General features: G+C 42.4%; 1 protein-coding gene across 1 annotated transcript in view; it reads right to left on the bottom strand.

Moving 5' to 3' along the window:
• Positions 1 to 12,434, bottom strand: part of glg1b (golgi glycoprotein 1b) — a 43,254-nt gene extending 30,820 nt beyond the window's left edge. The window contains exon 1 of the mRNA XM_080843300.1: positions 12,129 to 12,434. Coding sequence (XP_080699426.1) covers positions 12,129 to 12,425 — 297 coding nt within the window. The 5' untranslated portion in view covers positions 12,426 to 12,434. The remainder of the gene's footprint in view (positions 1 to 12,128) is intronic.
• Positions 12,435 to 18,518: the final 6,084 nt, after the last annotated feature.

Here is an 18,518-nt window from a genome sequence, read left to right as displayed (position 1 = left end):
CTTATCATACTCTATACTCCATAATCACTGAAAATTGGAATAATTTGAAACAAAATCCACCCCCAAATTTGATTTCATTCAAAGGTTGTTTATAAAATGGTTAACCCGACGTGACACAGAAGAGTTTAATTATCACACCACTCCCCTTTCCTCACATGCAAATAAGGATATTTCTGTTCGCCTCTCAGAAACCTCCAACCAAATCAGCCACCTGCAAAGACCCTGATGATGCAAACAATACCCAAGTTTAAACATGAGTAATTGAAGCAATTACGGCAGAGAATGAGACAGCTGGTGAGCATATAGCCCAACATATGCCAACACACATGCACTTCAGCAACAGAAGGACACGCAGCAACTAAGAGCCTGGCAAAGGATGGCTGAACATGGATAAATACATCCAGTGGTGGGAAATTCTGTCCTGTAAAACAAACCCAGGTTTCCGCAAAATAACCTGTTCCTACAGGCATCATCTAAACGACTTCATGATATCCAGCCAAACGCAGTGCCACGGTTAAATTTAGGCTACCTGCTAAAGACAACAACTGTGGCTTTTCCAGAGAAGGTAAAAGACGACATGTGTTGAAGAGAATAAAGCAAGGGGTTTACTCTTCTCTGCCCAGGCATGACAGAAACCCAAGCAGACTTGGAGGCCAACAAGACAACGCACTCACATTCGAGTCATAACACACACGGAGTCAAGTCCACAAAAAACAACATTTCAGATGTCTCAGTCATTTCAGTGTTCTATTCATAAATGATTTGGATAAATGTTGACAGTTCCATAACGGTCTCTTCCCTACACTACAACAGCGAAACAGGAGGTAGGCTTCCATTCCCACTTGCATGCTGTGCTCCCAACAATTACATGAGGACCGATGTTGGGAGCAACGCTGGCGTAATTCTACATGGCTCCCTCCACAGCCTAGGGGTCTGTGTGTGGGCCTAACAAGAGCACACGGGTGGAACTGAACACAGTCCAGGGGGTGTCTGGGAGCTGCAGGGGTTTGCTGAGCAGGATAAATCAGACCTTGACCACCACCCACCATTCTCCATCACTGCCTGCCAGCAGCCACACAGAACAAAGCTCTTCAACCACCCCCCACCCCAACCCCAACCCCCCCCCCCCCCCCCCCACACACACACACACACACACACACACACAAACACACACACACACACACCCTTCTCAAAATGTCACCGTGCTTAGCTCCCATCATGCAAATGAGATGGCGTTTGCTGCCTGAGCCCATCTGTTAGAGAATCATGCATCTTGCAGTCTCTCCTCCGCTGTCCCTCGCTCTCCCCCCTGCCTGCCTCCTCTCATTCTCTCTCCCTCCCTCCTGTCCTCTTCTGTCTCTTGACAGTCCCCTCTTCCCCCTTACTTATTAGTGGTGCTGGTTCAGCTGCAATCAAGCAAACACATGCTGGTGTGGATCCCTTTCCTTCCATTATTTACACTTTCACCACATTCAAGGCATGCAAAACATAGCCTACTGATCAACACAAATCAACAGTTAAAGTTTAAAGCCTTCATTGTCTCTGAGATGTAGTGCTTAGAAACTTTAAGATCAGAAGAAATGGGTGACCACAAGTTAAAAGAAACCTTCAGTATACATTACTTTATTTCATTGCCAGTAGATACCAGGATGACAGACACTCCCTCCGTGAACAAGGTGACTCATCATTGTGACTGAGCAACAGTATAAAGACATAAAAAGGGATAATGGAAAGATAAAACGGACAAATAAAGAGATGTATTTTCAAACCCTGTACTAAAGTAGTGGTATCTTATGCCACCATTAGGATATACAAGAATACCAACAAAGTTTAAAAGCCTGTTATACACCCCTGTTATCCACCCCTGGCTTTTGTGATTATGGACATTGATTAAAGCACTTGTTGCCTGACTGGACTAATTGCCTAATCCTTTCTTCAGAAGGAAACTTACAAAGAAATAACCCCAAACATCCTGACCAGGTCAAAGGAGCAAGATTGCCTAATTCCACTGGCAGTTTGACAGGAAAACAGAAGATCTGAAGTGACAGACACACTTGAGCAAACATGGGCAACTGATAGCAAACGGGCTCTATTTGCCCAGGCAAACACAAGTGAAATGCCACTCCGGCCATCCAGTGGAGCTTAACCACACACAGCTGCTGGCACCCGGGCAGTGCTTGAGCCCCCCCACAGGGCCTGATCCTGGAAACGCTCCGCAAAGGTCTACAAGGACTTCACTTCCAGCCCAGACTCAGACTTAGCCAGAAGTGCTAGATAGGAGGAGAAGATACAGTGGGTGTTCAGTGGGTGTTCACACAGTGATAGTGTCCACTGCGGAGGAACAGCAAAACGGCAGCAAAAAGGCTCACATACCCAAAAAACTAAATCCTCCTCACCGTTCTTTTCTATAACTCTTAAGAACGGTTTATTTTATTTTATGGCTGCTCGGCTCTGCAGTAGCGGTTGAAGCCAACTCAACAGGGCTGGGAAAATACCCCGTGTTTCAGTAATGCAGGACACTCTCAACACTGAGTGGGGATTTGCCGAGTGGGTCAAGATGGCTCAGCTCATCGACCTGTTACTCACACTGGACACTCATCAAGCCTAAAGTCCCTGAGATGCACAGCTGCACTCCGAGAGCTGGCGAGCGGTGCAGTCTCAGATTTACAGACCGGAGCCAAACATAGCCCCCCCTATAATGGAAGAGACCAATTTGGCCATCCCCAAAAGACATGCTTGTATGTTTCCTTTAGGTGAATAACAGGATATCAGTGTCTCAGTGGGGGGAAGTCACAGGAAATCACAGCTTAGTTCGCAGCAAAGTGGAAAATTACTGCTGCAAACCAGATTTTATGGGCTGATCTTGGCCTGATCAGGTGGTCTCTGAGTCTGTATGGAAAATGGAGACAACGACAGGTTGGAGAAAAGCATAACATTTGCAATGACCTGAATTAATTTTTGTTCCACCTAAATTAATAATTACCCAAGCTCTGGCTACAAGTACAAGTTGCAAATTTGGGGAGGATATTTTGAAGATGATTCACACACAACAAAAGATCATCCACTCTCACAGAAGAGAACAGATCACACAGAGCTCCAACACAATATTCCATTCCAATGTTTTCCTTCCAAAGCGCACAACACCCTCTCTCACACAGTTGCATCCTCGTGTATCCACACCATCTGCTTAAGGGCCAGGGATAGCTGCAGGCGGAACGTGCCAAGACTGCTCCTTTCCCCAGGAAGAAGGGATTCCATAGAGGAGACCGAATTTGGGACACACCCAAATGAGCCAATCACCAGATGTGACAGAGGGAGGCCACACCCTCAAACCTTAATGGCTGGGGGGATACCTTACCTAAGAAATCATCCAGTGCCACAGGCTGATGCCTAATTACCAACCTCTACAGGTGGACAGCCAGGGAAATGCATGTGCAGCATCCCAGGAGATGGCACTCGTGGAGGCAGCCAGCTGTTCAATGATTAAAGCATGCACTCCACCATGGACATGCAGGATCCTTCCTCTCCAGAAAAAGGTAGCCTTGTTATTAAGAGCATCATTTACCCTATTAATTGAGAGCAATCAATCAGTTTTTCTCCAATCCATTAGCAGTGCCCCTCAATGTTCAATATGTCACTTCAAAGACTTCAATGACTTTCCTTTTAACAACACAGTTGGGAATGCACTCTTGGCTTCAAGATAGCATAACATTACTTGAACCGCCACACCCATGGAGATGGTCAGTGTTGTGGAAACAAAGCAGCGGTGCTCAAGCCAACACATTTCAACAGTCTTCCAATAGTGCTCCTACCAAAAGTTAAGTAGAGACCAGGGAAGAGACAGAGAGAGAACCCAGTAGAAAGACTATTGAGGAAAACTATGCACTGCTGGTGAACTCACCATGCAGAAATGTACACTGAACACTGTTTTGGAACCAATGTGTGTCTTGTTTTTCACAAATACCTCTTGAAGCCTAGGTTTTATTGAGCCTTTTCAGGATTGGGTCTAATATTTGTGCTCTTCATTGCAGTCACTCAGAATACACAGAGCCAGAGCCTTGGGGCTGCTTACACAGAGGAAGAAGCACAACACTCCACAGCTTTCCCAAATCAAGCAAAAAGATTGCAAGCAGAGCACTCTGCCACTACAAATGAACCAGTCTGAACTGTTCCCTCTGTAGTGTTTTGTCTGAGTCCTACAGAGCTGAACAAAGGACAAACAAGGCTGGGTTGGGGGAGGGATATGTTTACCCTCTCTTTTAAAACTAAGAAATTAACATTTCATTAGTGATTATGTGGCCAATCGGTGAAAGATGAAATGAGCAAGAGGTGAGAAGCCGCCTTTAAAATTGGACTCCAGTCCTAAAAGGGTAATATGTGCAGCTCGAGCACAAGAAATCAATTTTTGTCTCAAAAAGCAATTAAGAGGCTAAAATCGGTGCACGCCAGTGAAGGTTTTATCTGACCATACGAATCAAAGGCTTGAAGTGTGAGGACAGGCTCCAGAGCATCTGGAGCAATGCTCCATCCTGGGAGGAGCACTGGAGGCTGGCGCGCATTGCAAACAAACTAGGAAGCACACGGTTTAGTATTCATTTAGTTTTTAGTAGCCAGAATTTACATGTCCAGTGCGTTGTAGTGTCAGTTTCTCCCTTTTGTCTGCCGACAGCACTGAATTCTGTAGCCTAGCAAGGGCCCCCATTACTGGTCTTGGGCAATCTTACCTAAAAATATCATGAAATATAGGCTTGGTCTGGCAACTGACGGAAGAAATTGGCGACCATTTTAGTGGTCATCTGGAGCCCTGATGAGAGATATAATGCTAGATAACGGCCAACATTAAATAAACAGTAGGGTGGAAGGGGAGGAACAATGACAACCCGAACGAGAGAGTAAGAGGCAGAACTCTTTATGTGTGTAGACAGCCTTGCCCTAACCTTGCAGTATCAAGTGAAATCCATACCACACATCAATAAAGCTGACCAGAGGCTGAGACGAGAGTGCCTAGCTGTTCTAAAAGAGATGGCAAAATGAAATGTCTGTCTGAACATCCTTTTTGATGACTGGAGAATGACAAAAGGCAAAAGGCAGCACAAAGTTGCTGACATGCCAAATATTGCCCAAGACTTGACAATGACACATTACAACACATGCTTCATCACTGGTCTTCTGCAATAGTATTTAACCCTTTAAATGCCAACCTCTCCTTGTTTAACAGAGAATCCCACTATACTGCCACCTTTGCGTGCTTACACTGAACCAAACAGCGTGTGTGCTTTTAGATAGCATGATGGCATTCCGGAACCAGAGGCGTGACGTTTAACATCATCTAGCTTGACCTCCAGGTTCAACCACATTTAAGACTGTTATCAATATGGTGACTTTATCAAATGTTAGAAACCTTTTTAAAAGTGTGAGAAGATGCATGAAGAGGCAGTGTTGCAAAATGAACAAGAAAAAAGTTGTACATAATTATTGATTCTCAGCAGATATAAGTCATCACCACATTATTGTTTTTATATTTGGCTCAAGCGCATTAAAGTTAGAGCTGGGAAATGTCAAATGACATTCTGAATTCAGAGTTTTCAAATGCACCGTAACATACGTGTTGGTAATAAACTAGCCAACCAATTACTTTTTAAAGTTTTTTTCTGCTGACCTGCTAACTGTGCAACCATGTACATGTTTTCAGATACAGTTACAGTATTTTTCCACCTTCTCAAACCGCCATATGCAAATCCACCTTGAACTGCTCGTGAGTAAAATGAATGAAAGGATATTTTTGATAACCCAGAATTTGTCGTTGCAGGTAACTTTTGGTTTTATGTACAAAGTCACACGAGTTGCAAGATGCCAGTATAACGATATGGCTGCCCCCATCCTGACCACAATGAAAATGTATGTTGTCAATGTAAACCGTATGAAGGGGGAAACAAGGGACTTTTGTGCATCTAAAAAACGCTCTTAAGACGCTCTAAATATTGTGTGTCCAGATGCGTTGTCTCTTAAATGGAATTCACTTCTACCATTATAGTCCTTGCACATTGGGACGAGCACCAAAAATGATGCAATTTCCGCTTGTGCTTTGTGCGCTTTGGTGTCATTTTGGCTGGTCGCGCATCTCCCAATTTTTTTTATCTATCGCATGCCATGCAGCTGCCACATAAGCAAATGCCTGATGGAGACCTGTGGGTCAAAACTTTGCATGTAGGCTGCGCCAAAACGTAACTTTTTTTCCCTGATAGCCGTACCACCCTAGTGACCAAATCCGATTTAATACTATTTTATAGTTGCCATTATTCTGCTTTTATAATTTTGCCATATTTTTTAGTTTTTGGCCATATTGTGACAACATGTTGTATTGCTTGCTATGAGAAAGAATATTAAGGCACAAGTACTGGACTCTAATGTATCAGCACCACATCCATAAGCGACTAGACTCATTGCTTAAGACTATAAGCGAATAGTACAATTCCTCACAAAATATATGATACATGACTCAACAAGTGTGCCACTCTTTGCCATCCTGTAAGACAACTAGCTGAGCATGTCGACATCAGACATTTTGAGGGAACATCAAGAAAGTCAAAATGCTGCTTCATTTATGATGTTCAGATTGACAAGGAGTCTTACAAGCCCCTTTTATTTGACAAGTTCTTGCATCTAGACACCATTCAAGAACAGAACAGAACGACATCACTTTATGGATGTCTTCAATGATGTGGGAGTGCCTGTAGACCAAATTAGATCATGCAAGAGTCTGGTGTTCGAATCCCTAGTAGCTATTAAAATGTTAGTACAAAACATAGAAAAATGTATTCTGGCACGTCAACAAGTGCAAAATTACAGTTTCTATTTCTGTCAGTTAAAATTTGACGTCATGAAATCACTTGTGTGAACCTACCTACCGACCTACCTACCTACCTACACACCCACCCACCCACCCAACTCTTAAGATTTGGATGTTACAGCAAAACAAATAAGGCCCTATTCAGTCTCTTTATCGAACTTGGCTTTTCTGTACAGAGATTGAGATGGATCTTTGGCAACCTGTTTTGAGTGGGAGGCCTTATCTGGCACGGACCCACAAAACCATCAATCCTCGGGTGTGAGGGGGAGCACTGCGACTGCAAGATAACACAGAAATATCACAACACAGAGGACTGCATCTTTATCCTAAAGTGCCCTTTCACCGAAGGCTGAATAGATCAGAAGTTCTCCAGCACTTGGAGCTCCTGATTATGGGCCAGCTACTTCAGCTTGAAATTCCAATAGGTATATCACAGAGGCTGTGCTTCACATATTCTTGGGAAAAGAAGAATAACCTAAGAAATGCGATCATTTTAGTTTTCTGACCGAGTCATTTGTCTGTTGTTCGTCTGCTAAAGTCTACAATGTAAACATTTTGCAGCTTGTAAAACAGACATGTTAACTTCTAAACATAGGCCTAACTTAATAAAAACATACTTCACTTGACCAGCAGTTGTACCCTTTTGTATATTTAAACACAGGGAGTGAGTCACTCCGAGTGACACATTGAGAGAGCATATGAAGCTTGAAGTGAAATAAAAACGAAACATTTTCAAATTCATGTTACTTTTGACACGACCAACGCTGGCAACGACTCTGATTGACAGAGTCCCCAAACACTGTCACGTCTCAATTTTCGCCAATGTGATTAAAAAGCGCATTACATTTCAAAGAGCAACTGCAAAGCCTTACCCTAACCTAATTTCACACCTTCTGTGGACTCCTACGCAAGCCAGTGAGAGCCTGTAATCATGCAAATGGATGTGATGGCGGCATTTTGCACATATGGTTCATGGTTCAACTGGGTGCGAAGGGGAGGACGTTCACCGCCAAGTCAGCATTGCTTTCCTCGAGCCAGAGAGAGATAATACAAGCGCCTTCCCTTTTGCTTTTGTGGCTGCCATGTATCGTTAGTCAGACTGAGGTCCCAATGTCCCTCGTCACTCAAGTTTGCACTCTGATCAAACGCATGGTGGAAATCACTGAGCAAAACAGTTATAAATCATTCAGAGAGATCCGCCTTTTACACCTGTTCCTCATCAGCCCGACATGAAAGCAGACAACTCAATGCGATGTGGCACAATTTGGGTTCACACCCTCACATTACATTTGGATTTTTTTCTTTCTAGATTACCTGGCTCATCTGCTAAGAGCAAACACATACAATTCAAAACTGAAACAAAAATTACTTCAGCTTAACACTTAGCCCTAAATAAGGCTCAAGCTGTCTACAAAAAAACTTTAGTAAAAAGTACAAAAGTAAGTAACCCTTTATTTATGTAGTAGCACTTTTTCATAGCAGGAATGCCGCTCAAAGTGCTTTACATCACAATAAAAGGACCTGTCTTAAACCCAGCTCCACCCTTGCAGTCAAAGCACATCTCTTACAAGAGGTCACAGCCCCAGCAGCAGATGAGAGCCAAGAGATACTCGTCATGATGACACATCGACATTCTCTGCCACGAGCACAAATCCCCATTACAGGGATTCAAGAGCAGGGTTTTGGCTGACCACAGAGTGTATTCTAAGCAAAGCCACGGCGTTCTGCATTGCTTTTCGAAACGTGTTACTGCTCGCACAGGACCAGGGTAAAAGGGTTACAGAGGTGTGCTAGGTGATAACAAAAGGGCCCTTTTCTGATTGAGAAAAACCTGCTGTCAGGGGGGGTGTGGAGGTGTGTGGGGGGGGGGATCACAAAGAAACGCTTTTATGGCAGAGAGTCAGTCGCTCTGTCTCTGCCCCATCTGTGCCAATCAGTGACCGAATTCTGTGCCTGCAGTTTATCAAACACACTTACAGGCACAGGCTCACAGAGAGACCTGTCATTCAGAGGCAATGGAGGCCCTCTGCACACAGTAAACCAAAGGTTATCTGTTGTGGCCGATAAACACAGCAAATCCTTTGGTTTCTCCCCTCATGAATATTTCTATCGCACCATTCTCCCTCACACACTGGGGCCCCCCTACCATTGCAACAGCAACCTATCAGTCATGGTGTTCATCTGGGCGACGACAACCCTGTGACAACTACTAGTCCATTGAGGGGGACCTGCTCAAAATGCAAATGGAAAGATGGAGATGAGTGCCCTGCTGCCAGAAACTGACACAGCACAGCTGCGTCTCAAGCTGCCCGTCTCTCTCTGTTACCCCTGGCCAGAGAGGCCAATCTAGAGGGTCTCGTCTGGAGGGTATGACAAGAGACAGAGAGAAATTTAGATGCATTTCCCTCTTTCAGAAGGCCACAGCTGTTTCAAAACTGTGCTAAAGTAATTATTCTAATCATTAGAGCTTTCCTCAATACCCAAATCACAAGAGTCCCTTCCAATTTAAATAAATGGCTAACTTCCAAAGGCAGTGGTCGTAATTAAAATAGAGCCCTTGGTACAGGACTGAGGTGCACACTGGAGCTTAGCCAACCGTGCTTTTCAGTCACCAGTCATCAAAAAATGTGTGCAAGGGAAAAAAACGTAACCAACACCTACAGGACAGAAGACTGATAGGACTAGCGGTAAAAGCCTTTTTTGGGGTGGGTCTTCAAATACACACACACACACACACACACACACACACACACACACACACACCAAAATACCCCCCCTCCCCCCAAAAAAAACCCACCAAATCTTTTTGTGACGTGATGGGAACATTCCCTCCCTGCAGATCTGTTTGAAATTAACACACTGCAGAGACTGTGCGCTTCACACTTTGAACATGATAGACCCAATAACCAGAGACTCAACACACTTCATCTGGCAGCTCTCATAGAGCAAGACAGGAGACACAGACAGAGGGATCATGAGGGCAATTATGCAGAGATGAAAAGCGTACATCCAACTGCATCACAGACAAGAGAGAGGAAAAAGGCGAGAGGCTGGACTCACTAAATGGGTCATGAGGCTTATCAGTACACATAATAGGCCTCTTTTCTGACAGAGCTGCCTGAATTGTCCCTAAGGTGCATGAAATAGGCCGCCTGAGGGAGAAGAGCTCCCTTCTTGTAATGAGAGGCGTACGGCACGGCATTACAAAGCAGGAGTGAAGCAGGATATAGTGGCCACTGCCCCGGACCCAGACGGGTTGCATGCCATGTGATTTGACCTTATGACTGGGAGATGGGCCAGTGCAGAGGGGATTAACCACAGCATCCAACCAGCAACCTCTGTTTCAGTTGGATGTTCCTTTACCAATTTTAAGAGCACTTGCCAACCAAGCTCAGTCAAAATGCTGTTCTATGACTTTTTTCAGGCTAATGAATCTGTTCAACACAGGAGCTGAACCTTTGCCCCATGCGTTAAGAAAAGGTCAACAATGTGCCAAGACAAGAACTGCAAGGGGAGCTATGAATACTTCAGCTACTCGCATTCCATAACCAATACTTTAATTATGGATTTCACATCTCATGGTAACCCATTCTGGCCACAACCGTACCAACAGAACCCTGTTTATGCTGGATCAATTTATAGCATGAAATTTAACAGGCAAGGGCAGATAGATAAAAGAAGCTGGTACTACTTAAACAGATAAACAGATAAGAAAATGGACATTGGAAAGAAATTGTTTTGAAAGGTGTGTCCGCTGCTGTAACTGAGGTTCTTGACATGACCATGCCTGAAAGGAACCCCCAAGGAATCTTCTTGGGCATGTTTGAGAGGAGCAAAATAAGGACCTCTTCAAAGAGTGTTTCCATTATGGAACACCTAAAACAACATGCCATGTAGGAGATAGAACTGGGGTGCCGTGGCAACAAGTCAACAAAAATGCCTCCTTCAGAACAATACTTCCTTTCTCAGTACAGACAAACTGCCCATACAGTACAAGTTTTGTCATGAGAAAGTCATTACAAGCTAATAATGAGCGATAAAGCAATAAACCCCATCGCGAACATTCAAATGCCTGAATAATTAGAATTTAGTGGGCCCTGACAAAGCAGGCTGACGTATATTAATAGTTTTATCAAATTACATTTTACGATTTGATTGGTCAAAAAGAACTTTAAATTAAAAGTAAAAACACATATAACTGAACTGCAGAGATATTTGGACAAGTATTAAGGAATTTCCTTATACATGCATGGTCTTTTGTCTTACATGCAGAAAACATACGGTTAAAAACAATAATATTAAAGTAAGAAAATCAGGGATCACCAGTCACGAAGCTAAACATGGAAGCCCATGACGGTGACTTAATTAACACTGCTTGTTTGATGGCATAAACTAAAAAACTAGCTGGAAACTTCACAGCTTTAGACCAATATAGCGTCATACTGTCAATCTGGATGCACATATCCCTGAGTGCACTCAGCTGCTTACAAGTTAGCGAACTTCACAACCTGTGATACCACAACACGTCACGAACTAGACTAGAGTAACGTTAGCTGGTCAGGGGGTCTGACAGGGTCAACCCTTCTGGAATCGGTAAATCAACAACATTCAAAGAGTTCGTATTTTACGAAACGTCAACAAACCAATATCGGAAAGCGTTGGAGCAAAAGAGCAACATTTCACTTGTCTGTTTTGGTGCCTTCAAAATAGCTAACGATATAACGTTGTCTGTCAAGTTGCTCCAACTTAAATGTAACGTTGTCCTGATGTCAGTTAAATAATAAACTAACAGCAATACAAAACAACGACTTACGTTACAATACAAATTATAGATTATAAGTCTGTAGATAACGCGAAAAAACTCTAAATTAACGTTGCTAAACTGCGGTTAAGTTAGTTTAACATTTCGTGTTGACCTGAGGCTGACTTCGTTGTCGCATTTCGTGAACCAACCTCCCCAAGTTAACCGCGCCAGCATCGCGTTGGCAAGTTCTTGGGTAGCATTGATACGTGTTAAACCTCACACCAAGAAGGGAGCTATCTGTTTGCTGGTATTGTCATATTGTGCAAATAAACTTAAAACAGCAGAATTCGTTTAAATTCGCCAAGTTACCAAGTCAGCTAGCTTGTCAATTAGCTCTTCACTTAGCGAATAAGCCATCCGCTAGCTACGTACGCTAAGCTAGCTACCAATAGTTATTTCGTGTCATCCACGATGACTGTTGGCACACCCATTATTTTTCAAAGACACGTAGCATATGCAGCAAATCTCTCTCACCTCTTTTCTATCCTGTAGACACTCCAACACAGCCAAATTGTTGGGCCACTGTTTTTTCGGACAAAGCCGGGTAACGTCCTCCCGGCAGGCCTCTTCATCGGCCAGCTTCCAACTGGTGCCCCTGCGAAGCGTTGAGGCCGCTGCAGCAGGGACATTTGCACTTTTAAGTTGTTGGTTCGGAAGAACCTCTCCGTTTGCATTGCCATTGCTTGGCAATTTAAGTGCTTGATACGAACACACAAAGTATGACACGGACATCAACAGCAAGAGCAGCTGCACACGTCTACACGCCGCCATCTTCGGGTAAATTGTTACAGACAGAACGGTACAGCAGCGGTACGCCACTCCTGTTTAAACGCCTGCGTGCGCCTTGTGGGCAGTCTGGGTTATAGGATAGATCTAACGGTTACAGACTGGTCGTAAACTGAGAAAAAGGAAGGACCGTGTTTTAGGATAACCTCTTATGACACGCTTGTTATGATCATTCAGGGACAATTTAGCCTATTTTATAATCAAAAAAGGCCTTCACTCTAACCTCCAGGACGTGTGCGCTTAGAATTAAAGCATTCATGATAATCTGACCTCCTTTCACCGAAAACTTTTTATGACCCTGCCCCCTTCAGAGAATCGATGCATGTCCTTCTCAATTCATGATTTGATTATTATAAGTTCCCGTTTATTCTTGAAACGGTATATGCATCAAACATATCTTTGTTTTATATTTGGGGACAATACATTAGTCACAATTGTTTATTCATAGCATTCCACATTGCTGTATTTCCCTCTATTTTACTAATAGTAATAGGCTACTCTTAGAGAATTGACCCGTAAGGACAACGTGAACCCAAGTGCTGTTTTCTAAAATAGAAGGTCAGAAAATGTTTTTATTTGTTTTTTTATTGCCTGTGAGTTTATCTGTAAATAAAGATGTAGACCGGCTGTGTGGAAGAGTTATCTGTGCCAAAATAAATGAAAGTGTGTGTGTGTGTGTGTGTGTGTGTGTGTGTGTGTGTGTGTGTGTGTGTGTGTGTGTGTGTGTGTGTGTGTGTGTGTTTGAGAGAAAAGGCAGTGTTGTTAGTTATCTTAGTTTCTACTGCAAACATTCTAGTGACTGTTAATGCACTCTTTTGAAAGTCATGACTTGCTTGCTGTTTGGTAATGGATTCCTGCATTTCAAGTGCACTCTCACTGTAACGTCCCACTCTGAGTTCTGACAGCAATTATCAGAGTATACGCCGTCACTGGCAGCTTTTCAGTGCAGTGGTGCCACAAGGATTTAGTGAAATCAGGCAGTGAATTAGCCAATTAAGCATTGTACAGTGACCTACTGGGCAGTCAATTGTTTTAGTGCTTCACGTAATCTTAAAACCTCTGGAGGAAATGAACCTGTCTCAGAGTCAGGAGGTAGAGAAATAAATCACTGATACCCATTGCTGGTTAGATTTTCTCTAACTTTCTCCCAACTGTCACTGGAGGCAATAGTCTCACAGTCCAACATTGATGCAGTCAAGCCTATAACAAAATAAGCCATAGGTGTTTACAAAAAAAAAAAAACCTTCATAATGCAATCATCTAACTGTTTTTTTTTTTTGGTCAGCTCATGCCATCTTCTGGAGAGGCACCATAGCTTGTTCAGACATATCAGAAGAACAATCTTGAGCCCTTGACCTGATATAGGTAGGCAATAGAGAACAGGGTAAACCACTGTGTTTCTGAATGCTTCCAATGTATTTATCAAGCTCTTTGCCTAAAAATATAAATTGTATGATTGTTTTATATAGTCATACAAAATAGTTGGTAACATTTTATTTGGATAGTCAGCCTACAGAGACTTTATAAATGGTTGGTTGAAATTCAAGTTCAGTCTTTGTTATTGTTTCACTGAACATCACCTTAACCAAACCTAACCCCTAACCTTAACCCTTTGTGGTAAATAGAGTTACAACAAATAGTTGGTTTATAATCTGAGCATCTGTAGATAGTCTATAGGGGGCCATGCAAATAAAATGTGACCAAATAGTTTAATTAATAGATTACAGTTGGTGAGACTGTCATGAGCCATTACCAGGATTTATCACCCACCTCTATGGCACAGAAGCGATATGATCTTCTCACCTGAGGAAAACATCTTCCCAGGGACTCCAAGCTTTTATTTTTAATTTAATAACTGTTGTTTTCAACTCAGACAGCTGTGTTTTTTATTAAGTGACTTGAACTCTTTTACTCACCCTGTGAATCTCTTGCCTGTTCCTTTACATGTTCAGACACAAGGACCGGTTTGTGGTGTCAAGGTGAGTGTTCTCCGTGTTCAATAAGAGTCAAAAAAAGAAACACCGGGATTTATATTGCCATATTAAATCAGAAATAGTGGTGGTACATACAGCCGCGGAAAAAATTAAGAGACCACTTCAAAATTATCAGTTTCTCTGGTTTTACTATTTATTGGTATGTGTTAAAGTAAAATGTACATTTTTGTTTTATTCTATAACCTACTGGCAACATTCCTACCAAATTTCAAATAAAAATATTGTCATTTAGATAATTTATTTGCAGAAAAATTACAATTGGTCAAAATAGCAAAAAAGATGCTGTGTCTTCAGATCTCGAATAATGCAAAGAAAACAAGCTCATATTCATTTTTAAACTACACAATACTAATGCTTTAACTTAGGAAGAGTTCAGAAATCAATATTTGGTGGAATAACCTTGATTTAAAATCACAACTTTCATGTGTCTTGGCATGCTCTCCACCAGTCTTTCACATTGCCGTTGGGTGACTTTATGCTACTCCTGGCGCAAGAATTCAAGCAGCTCGGCTTCTTTTCATGGCTTGTGACCATCCATCTTCCTCTTGATCACATTTCAGAGTTTTTTTTATGGGATTCAGGTCTCGAAATTGGGCTGGCCATGACAGGGTCCTGATCTGGTGATACTCCATCCACACCTTTACTGGCCTGGCTGTGTGGCATGGAGCATTGCCCTGCTGGAAAAAACACTTCTCAGAGTTGGGGAACATTGTCAGAGCAAAAGGAAGCAAGTTTTTCTTCCGGGACAACGTTGTACTTTGCCTGGCTGAGGTTTGTAAAAGACCATAAGGATTGAACCAAAGCCGACTGGAGGGTCTCCTAGTTCGTCTTCTCTGATGAGTCCAATTTCACAGTAGGTGCAAGACTCTGTGGCTTGTAGGCCTCTCCAGGTCTCCGTCTAACCATCAGACGACCATGTGTTGGCAAAGCTGAAAATTGGACTCATCAGAGAAGACGAACTAGGAGACCCTCCAGTCCGCTTTGGTTCAATCCTTATGGTCTTTTACAAACCTCAGCCTCTGACAATGTTCCCCAACTCTGAGAAGTGTTTTTTCCAGCAGGGCAATGCTCCATGCCACACAGCCAGGCCAGTAAAGGTGTGGATGGAGTATCACCAGATCAGGACCCTGTCATGGCCAGCCCAATTTCGAGACCTGAATCCCATAAAAAAAACTCTGAAATGTGATCAAGAGGAAGATGGATGGTCACAAGCCATGAAAAGAAGCCGAGCTGCTTGAATTCTTGCGCCAGGAGTAGCATAAAGTCACCCAACGGCAATGTGAAAGACTGGTGGAGAGCATGCCAAGACACATGAAAGTTGTGATTTTAAATCAAGGTTATTCCACCAAATATTGATTTCTGAACTCTTCCTAAGTTAAAGCATTAGTATTTTGTAGTTTAAAAATGAATATGAGCTTGTTTTCTTTGCATTATTCGAGATCTGAAGACACTGCATCTTTTTTGCTATTTTGACCAATTGTCATTTTTCTGCAAATAAATGATCTAAATGACAATATTTTTATTTGAAATTTGGTAGGAATGTTGCCAGTAGGTTATAGAATAAAACAAAAATGTACATTTTACTTTAACACATACCAATAAATAGTAAAACCAGAGAAACTGATAATTTTGAAGTGGTCTCTTAATTTTTTCCGCGGCTGTATATTTCAACCAAGAAATGTGTGTTCATTATATGTGTAAGGATTGGTGGAATCAGAGTTAGCTGGTGAGATACTGCATTACATTGAGACCAATGCCTAGTTATTTGACAATTGTGTCACTTTGAGACTTTTTGAGTGTGTTCAATCCACATGGTGGTCAGGTGGTGAGTGATGTTTCTCAGTCTGATCCCTGTCCTAAAGGTCCCTATGGGAGTTATATATGGTCTTGTGCCTAGCTTGTTGGCCCAATGTGCTAGGAGTTTTCAGGAGGTCTTTGTGTGTGTGTGTGTGTTTTTTTGTCTCCATGAAGGAGCTCTTTTAGGGAGGGAGGTGTTATGACCCCCTGCTCCCCCAGTGGTCCTGCAGTGGTAGTACAGAGCCTGTGGGTCTGGCAGGGAGAGATTATTGATTAATTGGTCACCTGATTAGGTATGCTCAGTATATAGGGAGCACCCATGCCTTCATCTCTGGCTCACTCTACACATATACAGACACACTGTATTGTGTGTCCTGCTGATTCATCTGATACATTGCCAATATTGAAACCCCTAGACATTATTTAAGCCATTGTTGGAGGTGAATTCTAAGATACTTTCATTTAAGATGGTACTGCTTATGGTGCTGATTTCTGTCAAATGATTTGGTGACTTACATACAGTAAACAATAACTCTAACTAATACAGGCCTTAACTCGGGCATTAAAGGCACCCAGTGCAACTTTCGAGGCTTAAAAATAAACATTCAATTTCTAGTCTTTTTTAAACGTAGTAAGTTTCAATAACTCCATACCATTACATATCGACATTCAAGGAGCAAAGATGAGACGTCGTCGTGTGGTGAGAACTGATAGAAAATCGATAACAACAACAACGCCGCCATTTTCTTTATTTTTTGTAACCTACAATAAATACAGCAGGCTTCCAGTCAATGGAAAAATGGCCTCTCCCCACCGGCGATTGTTGTTGTTTACGATTTTCTATCAGTTCTCACCACACAACGACGTCTCATCTTTGCTCCTTGAATGACGATATGTAATGGTATGGAGTTATTGAAACTTACTACGTGTAAAAAAGACTAGAAATTGAATGTTTATTTTTCATTGAATGTTTACATAAAGTTGCACTGGGTGCCTTTAAATGGTACATGTCACTGACAGCAAAACTCACACACGCTAACACTGCACACAAAAGGGAGGCATGAAACACAGAATTTCCGTTCCAACTCTTTTACCACATAGCATGCTAGATCACTCATAATCTCTTTACTAAGCAATGCAGAAGCCTTGCTAACCCCTTGCATGTTTTGTCCTTTGTGTGATTTGAGAGTGTAGGCTACCTGACTAGGATCCTATCATACAGGAAATCAGATTAGATATGTGTTTCAAGGCTGTGGTCACAGCGTGAATGAGTGAAAATGACCTGAAAGTATCTTAGTAGCAGCCATGATAAGTGCTGTTTGAATTCTCAAAATTTAATGTTAAGGAAAGGTGTTTCAAAGCTTCCTAACTTATCTCCTTTAGCATAGGGAACACTGGACCGTCCTTTACGAAAAGAAAAAAAGGTAAAAAGAAGAATGAAGATAATGCCGCCTCACAATTCCCTGCAGCAGCAACAACAACCGATTAACCCTTGGCCCATTCGGTTCGTTTTTTTTTTCTCGCTTAGAAAGGTTCCTTACTAAGTGAAATGACCCATAAGTATCTAAGTGTCAGCCATAGTAAATGCTGGTTGAATTCCCTTAGGGAAGGAGGATGGGTCCTTCTGAGTCCTTCCAAGTCAGGTCCCTCAGAGGCAAGGCAAGACTGCCTCCTAGTATTCAGTGAGCAAACAATGTAACAGTCTAATCATGACGTGGCAGATGTGAGTCACTGAAATGGTCCCACCTTCAAATTACGCACTACTCTGGTAAGTGCACATAGGATTGTGGGTGATTTAAGGATGCAGAGGATACTCCAACTATGACATAAACTGAAAATTTGTACGAAGCATGCTGATTCCATCACACATGTTGTCGGTCTGTTTCGTTGCATTTGTTGGCATGAGGTTTTAGGATAAATGACCAGTCATTACATAAATATGTCTGAACTGATTATTCTTGTTTTCTGACTTTGTACATAACTAAACATGCGCTGGTGTTGTACACATACAAATGTAATGTGTATAAAAGGCTCCTAATACTGACGGATACAGTCCGGTGTCCTGCCATAAGCTAGTAATTACCTCATAAACAAAATAAGTAGCAGTTACTGCTACTCTTAGTCTCCAGAATTTTTCAATTGTGAATTTAACTGTTTTATCATCATTACACTATAAAACACCTGCTTCTATTTGGCTTGACTCAGCGCTACAGTGGGGTGATTCATTCCAAGCAGTTTGCAATGGTACTGCTTAGCAGGATCCCTCTTCAAAGTGCATACTAGAGAT

This window comes from Sprattus sprattus, assembly GCF_963457725.1.
Source record: "Sprattus sprattus genome assembly, chromosome: 8".
Lineage (NCBI taxonomy): Eukaryota > Metazoa > Chordata > Actinopteri > Clupeiformes > Clupeidae > Sprattus > Sprattus sprattus.
The sequence above is the reverse complement of the archived record's forward strand: the minus strand, read 5'-3'. Positions and strand labels throughout refer to the sequence as shown.